Source organism: Phascolarctos cinereus, unplaced genomic scaffold, assembly GCF_003287225.1.
Source record: "Phascolarctos cinereus isolate Bilbo 61053 unplaced genomic scaffold, phaCin_HiC Scaffold_5;HRSCAF=322, whole genome shotgun sequence".
NCBI lineage: Eukaryota > Metazoa > Chordata > Mammalia > Diprotodontia > Phascolarctidae > Phascolarctos > Phascolarctos cinereus.
In genome coordinates this window covers 110,210,948-110,223,561 of record NW_027555958.1, presented here as the reverse complement: position 1 = coordinate 110,223,561, position 12,614 = coordinate 110,210,948, and the positions used below count along the sequence as shown (strand labels likewise).

The window sequence follows — 12,614 nt, the reverse complement described above, 5'->3', positions numbered from 1 at the left end:
GATTTTTATTTTTATTATTATTACTTGAAATTTTAAGGAGCAGGGAAATTCTATAAAGAAAATTTCTGAAGACTTTCTTAGTAAATCTATTTATATCCCCATAAACTTGAAACCTAAAACCAAAATCGTTATTCTATCTGATAGGTATGCTTCTTAAAAGGAAAAATTGAATATTCATATTTTATAAATAACAATCATTAAGGAGCTAAACATAAGTAATTTGAGTTTTTAAATTATTTTTTTAACTTTCTTTTTTAAATTTTGAATTCTAAATTCTCTCTCTTCCCCAAGTCCCTCCCCAACCCATTGAGAAGGCAAGCAATATGACATCCATTATACAGCTGAAATCACACAAAACATTTCCACATTAGGCATGTTACCAAAAAAAAAAAGCATGAAAAATAAAGTAAAAAAATTTTATATGCTTTAATCTACACTCAGAGTTCATCAGATCTTTCTCTGAAGAAGGATAGCATTTTTCATCATGAGTCCTTTGGAACTATTGTGGATCAGAGTAGCTAAGTCTTTCATATCTGATCATCATTACAATATTGCTATTACTGTGTACAGTGTTCTGGTTCTGCTCACTTCAATTTGCATCAGTTCATATGATTCTTAGGTTCTTCTGAAACCATCCCCCTTCATCATTTCTTATAGCACAACAGTAACTTGCTTTAGTAGCACTTAAAATTATAGGACTTTAGACTATAACTAGAAGATAAGGGGTCTAACTGAATGAGCCTCTCAATCTCTTTTATTATTTAAATAACAAAAGAAAACTATCCCTAAAATATGTCCTACCTTTTTTTTAAAATTTACGTGCCTTTGCTTATATCATTCGCTCTCCCTGACATATCTCTGAACTTTGTCTCCTATGTACTTGCCATTTTCTTTTTTGTTTGTTTGTTTTTTGCTAGGCAATGGGGTTAAGTGACTTGCCCAGGGTCACCCAGCTAGTATCAAATGTCTAAGGCTAGATTTGAACTCAGGTCCTCCTGACTCCAGAGCTGGTGCTTTATCCACTGCACCATCTAGCTGCCCCTGTACTTGCCATTTCCATATTCTTATATTAGACATATCTTATCTTATATCTACCTAATTTTATATCTAGATTGTAACCTCCTGGGGGTAAAATTCCTTTTTTTGCATGTAGAATGGTCTCATTCATACAAAGCACTTAGTAAATGTTTGTTGAACCAACAGGCAAAAACCCCAACATGTAGAACATTTGACAGGTTAAGGTACTTGGTCTCTCACAGATACAAAATTGTAGCTCTGGGGCTGCAATCCTCAAATGAAACAATGCCTTTTCTTTTGATTGCCGGAAGCTTTGATCCTAGGAAACAGGTAACTGGTAATTTGATGGGATGTCTAAAATGACAGAATACAAAAGATGGTTATTTTCTAGACACCCAGTACTAAATCTCAAGTTGCAGGATTTCGTAGAAGCGGGAGCTAACGTATTTTTAAATTTTAGGTGTATCTCCTTAGTGTTTAATAATTATACCATGCTTTCCTACAAGGAATTGATGCTCCTGAATAACCAACAGGATATAAAACATGCTGCCTCTGTTGCCTTACCACCTACTCGTTCCTCTTTTCCTTAAAGTCTGGCTTCTGGCCTTAACATTCCACCAAACTTCCTGAAGGACCTCTTAGATTACAAATCCAATGGACTTTTTCCTCAGTCTTTCTCTTCCTTGACCTGTTTTCAATATTTAATACTACTAATTGATACTTTGTCCTCCTGGATGCTTTCTCTCCTCTTGCATTCTGTGACATCACTTTCTTCTGGAATCTACATGTTCAGCCCAAATTTCCTTTGCTGAGCACAGATGTTTTCTCCCTTTGCCTGCCTGATACGTTTCACCTAGTTCTGCAGCCACCCAGACTCATCCTCCACAGACAGACCCCAAAACTTCACCCTTTCCTAATTGACTCCTTGTTTCTCTTAAGAACATCACAGTCCTCTCCATCACCCAGACTTGGGTCCTTTGAGTCATTTTTTTTTTCACTCTTCCTCATCACATTCTAAGTCCTATTAATTCTTCTTCCAGAATCTCTCCTCTATTCATCCTCTCCACATAGGCTACTATAACTCAAATCCAGGCCCTCATCATGCCCTACCCAAACAATAATAATTGTAAAAGCCTCTTCACTTGTCTCCCCCATTCCAGTCTTCCTCTATCACCTATCCTTCATATACATTTCAAAATAATTCTCCTAAATGCATAACTCCAATTACCTCATTCTCTTTACTCATAAATCCTCAGCATTGCCTAGGATAAAATATAAACTTTTTATCATGACAGTTTAAGGTTTTATACAATCTAGCTCCAGTCTACGTATCTAGTCTTATTTCAGACCACTGCCTACAATACTTTAGGTCCTGGCCACTCTGGACTACGAGCTATTCCTCGATCTTATCTTGCCTTCTATTGCCTCTATGTGTTTGAGCATGCCATCCCCATCCCTTGCTATTGAATCCTTTTTCTTCAAGGCTAGTTCAGGTACCACTTCCAAGGAGTCTTTCCTGATCCTGCAAGCTCAGAAGGGATTTTTCTGCTCAAATTATACTAGAGAAAATTTTGCCTGCATCCCTCCTTTGACCTAAAATGATCACTTTCTACCTTATATTAAACTCATTCATGCACATGATTTATCCTCATGTGTAGACTCCTTGAGGGCAAGGATTGTATCATTGTTATCTTTGTATTCCCAATAACTTGTGCTCAAGGTAGGAACTTATTTTATTAAAGTTAGTTGAAAATCGAATTGAGTTAATTTTCTATTGGTGATTGGTTTATGCTAAAGCAGTCGTTTTCTTACCTGGTCATCCTTGTGCCAGGTCAACACATTTAACAGCTAGCAGGGGGTATGTTTGATATAATCTGGTCAGTGGAACCAAGCTTTTCTTTGGTCAAAGTAAATTGACTTATGGGATTGAAACCTATCACCTTGAACTAATTAGCATAGTCCTCTAACCAAATGAACTAATAACCTGAGGATACCCCAAAATGCATTTTGGTAATGATGAATTGGGGTATATTAGTTTTAATAAAATAACAAAAAATTCATTTAGTTTTCTAACAATATTATTAGCCTTTATTACAAATATTTTAAAGGTTTATGAGATTTGTCCGTTCAACATTTTAGTGTGAATTATGCACATGTGTGACATAACTATAAATTAGAACTTACACTAATATTATAGCTTAAAGTTCACAAAGTACTTTCCTCACAACAACTCAGTAGGTGGTGCATCAATTATCATTTTACAGATGAGGAAACTGAAGCTCCAAGAAATTAAGCAATTTGCTCAAGGTCACAGAGCTAATGAGTGTCAGGACTGGGATTCAAATCAGATCGTCTAACTGCAAGTCCGTTGCTTTCTACACTATACATACTGCCTTGTGGTCTCTGTCCCTCAGTGAGCTTACAGTTTAGTTAGAGAAATAAGACAGGTACCTACATAAGTATAATACATGGAAGAATCTAATAAATATAAGAAAAGGTGAAGATAATGTGGGAGTTTTCAAAAGGGAGGCATCATTCCTATAGCAGGGAAGGCTTCACTGTAAACATTTCATCTGAATGGGCCTTGAAGGATGGGTTCAATTTTGACCAGTTAGGATGAAGAAAACAGGGCCTTTCAATTTGAAGGAATATAGGATCATAGGTTTAGAATTGGATGGGACAATAGACATCCTCTAGTTCACCCCTTTTGTTTTACAGATAAGGAAACCCAGTCCCATAGAGGTTAAACATCTTGCCTGGGGTCACAGAGGTAGTAAAATGCCAGTCAGGATTTCAATACACGTTCTCTGAATCTAAATCTAGCATACCTTTCACCATACCACACTGCCTCTCATAAGTAAAAGAGCAGAAAGGGGAAGTATGGGGCACCGTTTGTAAAACCAGAAGTTGGAATCATAGGTCATTAGAGATAGAATATACCCTAGAGATATTTGTATGCATGGAAGGGAACTAAAGCCAAAAAGGTAGAATGATTTGCCCCAGCTAATTAGCAGTAAGATCTCTTGATTCGCAATGTGATGATCTTCAGCTGAACGTGGATCCCTGGGGCATTCCACTGGAGGAGACCTTCTTCCAAGTCGACATTGAGCCATTAATAACTACTCTTTTCCTGGGGTATTCAACCACTTCTGAGTGCATCCACTTGCACTATCACCTAGTGCACATAGTTCCTTTTCCACCCCTACAAGAATAACATAAGAAATTTTGTGGGAAGCTTTATTAAAATCTAGGCAATCTGGGTCTATAGCATTTCCCTAATCCAGCAGTTTTTAGTAACCTTGTCAAAAAAAGAAATGAGGCTAATCTGGAATAATCTTTATGAGTCCAGCTTGCTCTTTATGATCACCTCTTTTTTCCCTAGATGTCCATTGACCATCTCTTTAATGGTCCATTCTGGAATTTTTCTAGAAAGCAAAGTGAAATTCAAAGACCTCTAGAATTTTAAATGCCATTATCTTTTTTTTTTTTTACAATTGGGACATTTGCCCCTCTCCAGTTCTAAAATTCTCTCTCATTCACCCTAACATTTCATGACTTCCAGGTTTGTTTGTTTTTTTAAATCTTTACTATCCCCTTACTTATCTTACATATATTGTTAGAAAAATTCCTTTTAGTAATTTTTGTTTAGACCCCACTAGCTCCAAGATCATTTTCCATGACAGAAAAAAGCAAGACAAAAATTGAGACAGTTCTGCCTTCTCTCCATGGTCAGTATTATCACATCGACCAGAGCAGTAGTCCCACCCTTATATCTCAATATAGCTTTTTCAAAAAACACCCCTCAGGCTTTTTTAAACTTCAGTCATTATAAGTTATAGCATTTTAACTCCGTTCTTACAGGATTGTGTCATACTTTTATATTCATCTTCTGTTACTAATATATTTCCATCTTTTGTATATATAATTTAAGAATCTAATTTGGTTGGTGAGTTTCCTGTGCATCCACATTAGTGCCTTTAAACAACTCGCCTTTTTTCCTCTTTATTGGAATTTTTTTTGTCTTTTGAAATTGATTTTTGCGAGCTTTGCCTGGGTTAATTTCACCAGTACAATATTTATCCATGCCATCTACCTATTCTTCTTATGAGTCCATGGAAGTCTGTTCTCTCATTCTTATGAGCATGGTGAGAATAAATTGAAGCTGTCAAAGGAGAAGCCAAAGAAAAAAAGGGCTGTGGAGTCTTGGAAGAAGTCCCCACATTTAGAGGGGACTGGCTGAGGAGAAAGAAAAATATCAAGGCAAAGATAAATCTGTGAAGGTGCAATGTCAAATAGACCAAGAAGGGAGAGAGTGTCTATAAGAACAGGTTTCCAATATGTAAAATGCTTCAGAGATATTTGGTGATCAAGAACGATTGTCAAAAATGCAAGATTGTAAGAGAGAAAATAAGTAGATAAGGAAGTAGAGGTAATGAGTGTAGTCTTAGTTTTCCAGATGTTTGACAGTAAAAGGAACATTAGTTTCAGAGGTGGTGAGGGTGAGAGTTACAGGGTCAAGGAAAGGTAGTTTTTTGTTTTGTTTTTGTTTAGTATAGGGAAGAATCCTTAGAATATTTATGGGCAAAGGGATATTAGATAAATAATAGATAATAGAGCAGGATCCAGGAGGGGGCCTGAAGAGATGGTATCAGAGGCATAGGTGGAGGGATTAGCCTCCTTAAGGAGGAGGGCCACCTTTTCCTCTGAGATAGACAAAAAGTATGAAAGATAGAAGGATGGGTGAAGAGAAGGGTGTGAAAGATAGTAATTAAAGGATCTCAAAAAAAAAGTTATGGTCTTGTTTATCTCCAATATAAGCCTATTAATGGAACTCTACTATAGTTTAATGACAAGGTTTCTAAAATCCTTTTCTAAAAAAACTGAATTTCTATATTTCATTCAGTTCAACGATCCAGAGTTAGAACTTTTAAAATTAATATATGTTGGGAACTCAGACTTTATATTTATTGTTCCAGGTTTCATCGCCCCTAATGAAATGCAAGACTATTATGCATCAATCATTTGATAACCTTTGGGGAAAGCACTGTTTCCTGAAGACTTGAGATTGCACTGGAATTTGAATGTGTGTGTGTTGCAACTTAACCTGTGATAAAGTGGCCCTTGGTTTTATTGGAGAGCTCTGATACAGGGCAAAGGAAAAAGAGAAAGACACAGTGATGCTTTTTGTTCAGCAAGTGTTGATGGTAAGAGTTACTCTGCTTCAGCCATGAACAGCTCACATGGCTAAACAGATTTTTATTCATTAGAATTTTGACCAAGGAAGATGAGCAGAAGACAATCATGGGCTTCCTTTTTTCAGGAATACAGAGGTTTATGGTAATCAAGGAAAATATGGAGTGGGATTATGAGGCACTGGGAATCGAGGTGGAAAAGGAAAAAAAAATAAGTACTTCAACTTAGTAACAGAAATCAGACAAACTAAAGATAAAATGTATTTTTTTGATATAGGAATTTGTTGGGTAAGAATGATCATCCAAGAAGGATTTACAAGTATGACTACCTAATGATTCAGATCTGTACCAGGAAGACTATTCACACTTCATCATTACTTTAGTAAAAAAACAGTAGTTTTCATTTATTTGGTGCCAGTGAACCCAGTTGCCAGGAATGAGTCTGAGTGTTTTCATACATATTTTTCATAAATGCAAGAGGCTTGCACAGAGTCTAACAAGCATGCTTAAAAAAATAATGTTGCATGCTCAAGTAGCAAAACTAAACATGCTTTACATATTTTTATACTCTTACTCAATATACCTTCCATGATGTTAGAATTACAGGAGTGGGAGTAAAGTAGGAAATAATGTGATTCTATAGGACTGCAGCAAGTTTAGAAACAGATTGTATGACCTTTCTCTCAAGCTATTATCTCACAAGTGAAAGTACCCTAAATATGAAGAAAAATAATTGACAATCATGATACCATTTTAATTTTGAACCCAAAGTCAAAACTCAAGTGCATTACAGATGTCCTGCCTGTAATTAGTTTCAAACAGAAATTGTCAGGATTACAGTTTTTATTTATTTATTTTTATTAGTTTAAATGCTGCATTTTTTGGGATCTTTGAAATGCTGCTACAAAGAAAAATGTGTGGATTAATAAGTACTCAGCAAGAGACTTTAAAACTTCACATAAAATCTGTTACATTGTGTATAAAATACCTAGTCTCATTTAATAATTTGTAAAAATGTATCTCTGGGTATAGTATTAACTATTGAAGCAAAATGATCAGTAAGACTGGAGATTGGAGAAAAAATCTGATTTTCTTATGTTGGTCAAAGATAAGGTCAGTATTGTTTACACTAAGGTATTCTCTATTGTCTTACTTGCCAACACTTCCCATTGAGTGTGCGCATTATGTGACTTCTCTGCTCCCAAATACCTGTAACCATAAAGAGAGGTTTTAATTCTTTTGTTTAAAATCACTTTTAAATGTGTGTAAATACCGTAGTATGTTTAATAGTAACATGTATGCCCCTTTTATTTTTTTCTAATACATAAAACATATTGATGTAAGGCAAGGTCTGGGTGGGTTTTTTCTTCCTTCAGATCTTAAGCTAGATTTTCCTGAACGTCCTTGGTTCATAATATTGAAGATTATAATTTTACATTTCAGAAGCAAGCATGAAATCTGGTAGCTAAATTTAGATCCTACTATTTATTGATATTTCCAAGAACAGCTAACTAGAGTTTGGAGGTGATTTTTATAAAATATATTTAAGCATCAGCTAGCTCTCTTTATTTTAAGCTATACAGTCATTTGTTCACATTCTGTACAAAGCCTGCACAATCTGCAGCCAGCAGGCCACTTGCGGCACGACAAGGGATTTTGGGCGGCCTACCAAAAAAATGTAGAGGAAAACATCCTTTACATTTTTTGCAGGCCACCCAAAATCTTTTGGCATGGGACCCCGGGCCACAGGTTGTGCAGGCCTGGCTATTTCAGCTGACTGAAGAACTCAGGTTTGGTCAGAACTCCATAAAACATTCAGAACCTCTTAGTGCTATAGCAGGAACAACCAGTACTATTTTGTAGCCAATAAAAGTGAGCATCCCTGTTTCATCCCTTGATGTAATGAATTAATAACAAAATCAATCTAGATTCTGAAGTGCTATCATTTTATAAGTATTAAAAGACATGTTGCATTGAGGAAATGATGAAAATATGGTCCTTCTGCACATGCAAATGCTTTTGACTTCGTTTTGTCAATTTCTGTAGCAATTTCTTAACAGCCATAGAAATTAATTCTGGACTAAGATGTGGCAACATGATTTTCTTTCATATCATGTTTTTTCAACTTAAAAAATACCAAAGAATATATTGTTTAATATTTTTATATTTAAACTTTGCAACCTTTAAAAAAAATTATGATTACAATAATCAAGCCCCTATATAAATAATGAAAGACAGATGTTTATATCAACTTTTCACACAGGTCATAGAATGTTCACTGTTTGGCTGATTTAAAAAAAAAAAAAAGAAATCTTGTTAGTAAATATGGTGTGCTATCTAGTTTTTTTTCTGTTCTATACTGAAATGCACACAGATTAGGAAAAAAGCTAGTCATCTGAGTAAATTATATACTGTATATCACTATGGGCTTGGATTTATAAACTGCATATAATGTTTAATTGTAGTGACTATTGTGGAGGAAAGCCTAAAGGATTAAAAAGTTCACTAAGATAGGTCTTAATGTAGTACTAGAGTTTCTTCATGTTAAAAGTCAAAAAAGGAACCAGTTACAAGAGCCTGTGTGATCATCTAAAATCCTTAGAATATAGCTTTTCTATTTCAAATTGCTGTATGACTCTTGGATTTCCAGGAGATTTCTTTAGGATGACACAGTCTAAATAATTACTGAATGGACCTGGGGGCCAGGGCTGGGATGACAGGAGAGAATTGGCCATTTCTTTTAAATTGTATAAAAGCTAAACAAGGTATACAATTATCCTTTTTAGGTTAGTGCTCAGCCAAACCTGAATTTTTAACAAGCTTGATCAGCAATTGGAAAAAAAAACCCTTAAATTACATCAAATGGACCCAGTTTTAACCAACTAAAATTTTGAGGTTTTATCACTTAACATAAAACAGCCATTCTAGAACTGTTAGTTGTAGATGTTCAGTTGAACTATATGACAGCATAACCAATCTGATTCTTTCTGAAAAGTTCACAGATCAGTGTCACTTAATGTGTGATAATTTTCTTTAGTCAGAAATCCAAGATGATCACATCAGGAATACTGTTGTCCTTTTATTTCTTATATTTATATATGAACTAAATCTGGTCCTAACTTACAAAATTCTATGAAATGGCTGAAGATATAATTTGGATTTATTAGTTGTTTATTTACTTTCATGTGAAAGTAGAAACATTATTTATATGAAATATAAAATTCCCAATTAACTAGCAGAAATATTTTGGTTACTCAGATAATTCAAGTGAAAAACATTATAAAGTATCTAACTCTTTAACTATCAGGATTAAGTTTTTACTTTCACTGTCTCTTTCTTTGTTTGAATGAATGAATGAATGAAAAGCATTTAAGTACTTACCATGTGCCAAGCACAGTGCTAAGCATGCTAATAACACCCACTATAATAGGGAAAACACATAATCTCAGTATCAGTTTCAATTTGACTACAGATGAGTATATTGTAAGAAAATATCAGAAGCACTGAATATACAATAAGAATCACTAAATATTGTAAATAAGAGATTAAACTCCCTAAAGAGTTAAGGCTCATAAACTTCTAGTTAATTCTGTCCTGCATCAGCACTTTTTGTAATAGTGGCTTATAATTAAGATTATAATGAAGAGCATTAACACTGCATTTTCTAATGTATTGTCACAGTATCATATAAAGTGTTAATAGCCATTTTACTTGTCTTTTATGAAGTTAGCTTCATACATCTGCCAGAAATTAACATTATCCTATGCAGGATAGAAAAATAACATTGTTTCCCAGCTATAGAGACACATCTACACTTATTAAAACTGTGGTTCTCTTCCCACTTTTTTCATTCTTGAAAACCAATTCAAAAGCATGTGAAGTTATTATTCTTTAATTGATGGTAGCAAATTTTGCACAGTTCCAAATCTTGCGCCTAAGCAACATAATGGTTGTATCACACCCTGTGCAAAATGTATAGGTCTTTTCTGCTTTTATACAGCATGGTCTCAAATTCCCCAAATTTACATTCTGGGCATGATTATTACCACAATCAAAAAGTCATTAAATGGAGAGTCCTAATCCTACTGATTAAACTGCCTATTTTAGAAAATGAATTAATTCTTTTAGAACATTAGGGCACCCATTGGGTGCTAAGGAATAACTTATGTTGCAATGAATTTTCTAAGTTGTATCCTGGTGTCTGTTTCAAGACAAGGCATTCCACTATGACAATTCCTGATGAGAAGCTAAAAGATTTTATTTTAGTGTGGTATTTCCTCCTGCAAACCAACTCTTTTATTATTTTTTAAAATCATTTGGGGAGTAGGGTGAGAAATAATTTCAATTTACATGGGATTTAATGGATGGTAAGTCTCATTTTACTTGTTGTCTCTTCTGTAGGGTCAAAATTCTAGTCTGCCTATACATTATGATTTGAAGGAGTAGGAGACAGGCATCCTTTCTCCAAATAAACTAGCCACTGTCATTCCTTCCAGTCTTGTAGTGTCCCTTCTTTTAAGTCCTGAAGGGTTTCCATTCTTAAAGAGTTCTCTATCACCCCTTCCTTGCCAAGTAGAAATATCTCTGGTGAGAGACTATGTAAATGTAGCGTTGGGGAGTATTCTGTATTAAGAAAAACATTATCAGCTAACTCTTTAGTGTAGATCACTGGGCACTGAGGGGAAGGCCCTAAGAAATTATCAAAAGGTAGGCAGTAAGCTGAGTTTTAGTGCCAAACACTAACTTCAGCTACTTCAAACTTGGGTCTGAATTGGTCAGACTGCCTGTCAGTTTTGCTGGGGTTGTTGATTTAACAAAAACAAAAAGGGGATTGAGGTGGGGGGAAAGAGGATAGCATTCCACTTCTAGAGACAGAAATTGTGATCTATCTACTTATGTCATATTTGACCAAGCACACTCCAACCCATGAGCTCAAAACCTACCAATGAAGCTACTGGACAGGCCTTTGACCATTGTAAGAAAAGCCACATGGTTCAGTTTTCCTAATAAGATTTGTAAATATTGTATTGCATAGGAATTATGGATTAATCATGCACTGAACATACATTGTTAATTTATCTTAGGTGACAGATATACGTAAAAATTATGCCAAGTTTTACATAGGTAAGACAACCAATACTGAAACATGTCCATTCTATTTGCTGCTAATTTTTGTAGTAGCGATTTAATATTAACAGTGTTTCAAAACTGTGTTGAGAAACTTTAGTTTCATCAAAGAAAGAGATGAATTAGTAATGTAGCCATCCTTTATTTTTTGTCAAAATAAAAATGTTTTTTGTCCTGTTTGGACAGAGAGCTAGTTGGATTAAAGAGTGACTGTTGTGAACTTTTAGATGGTGCTTAAGAATTCTTATCTTTCCAAACAGAAAGTGGTGTTTTTGTTTGTTTTTTGGAGAAGAAAATAAAAGGAGTATGTAAGACAAAGTGCCACTCCATCCTCAGGTCATTTTTTATGGTATGTTTAAAGCCAATATTTGTGCCACTTGCCAGTTTTTTGGATTTTTTTTTTCCTGCAATACATGGTTGTTATGGTTAACAGTATATTTAAGATTATATCATTATTGCATTGCTTTAAGAAGCTTCACAACTAGAAGTGGCCCATGATGGGTTAGTTAGCATTAAGGAAATCTAATTCACCCAAGGTAAAATACATACAGGTCAACTAAAATCAAGGCACTAATTTTTGTTATAATTTTCCTTTTTCAGTATTTTATTCCATAACAGGATTCCCCATGCCTCCAAATTATTCTGCATGAATTTCACCAGGCTTAGTACTTGGTAAAGCCTAGAACTTGTCAGTTATTTATTTGCTTTTTCAGAATATATCAGATATAAAAGAAATGTTAAAAAAAAAAAAGAAATGTACACGTTTTTTATTATTGTAAACTTTGGCTACAGTGACAAGAATGGCGAGCTGTGATCAATATCCAATGGATCGATGCTAGATTTCCAGTGAGTGATCTGATGTTGTATATTACACAGGAGTGATACCTGTGAATGTAAATAACTGGTGAAAATGACAGGTTTTTTTTGGTTCTTGATATGTACTGTACTATAATATGTGTGTGAATATAGATATACACACACATACACACATGTATACGTATTCCACTGTTGTAATCTGGAAAAAAAGAATATGTATTATCTTTTTATACAGTACCTGTGTTTGTGTTTATTATTTAAAAAGCAAAAATGTTTATCTAGTTGTATAATATTTGAGGATATTTCGCTGTGCACAATTCCAAGTGCCTTAGAACACTGTGTAGCTTTCTTAATCGTGTATATATATATGTGTGTGTGTGTGTGTGTGTGTGTGTATATGTATATATATATATATATATATATGTATATGTATATGTATATGCATATACGTGTAAAAATGAG

At 34.6% G+C, this 12,614-nt stretch overlaps 1 protein-coding gene across 4 annotated transcripts in view; it reads left to right on the top strand.

The window, feature by feature from the left end:
• The window catches only part of PHACTR2 (phosphatase and actin regulator 2), a 353,184-nt gene extending 340,798 nt beyond the window's left edge, over window positions 1-12,386 (top strand). For all 4 annotated transcript variants that reach the window (XM_078155095.1, XM_078155097.1, XM_078155096.1 and 1 more), the window contains one exon: window positions 5,994-12,386. In XM_078155095.1, the coding sequence (XP_078011221.1) occupies window positions 5,994-6,009 (16 nt within the window). In that variant the 3' untranslated portion in view covers window positions 6,010-12,386. The remainder of the gene's footprint in view (window positions 1-5,993) is intronic.
• The last annotated feature ends 228 nt before the right edge of the window (window positions 12,387-12,614 follow it).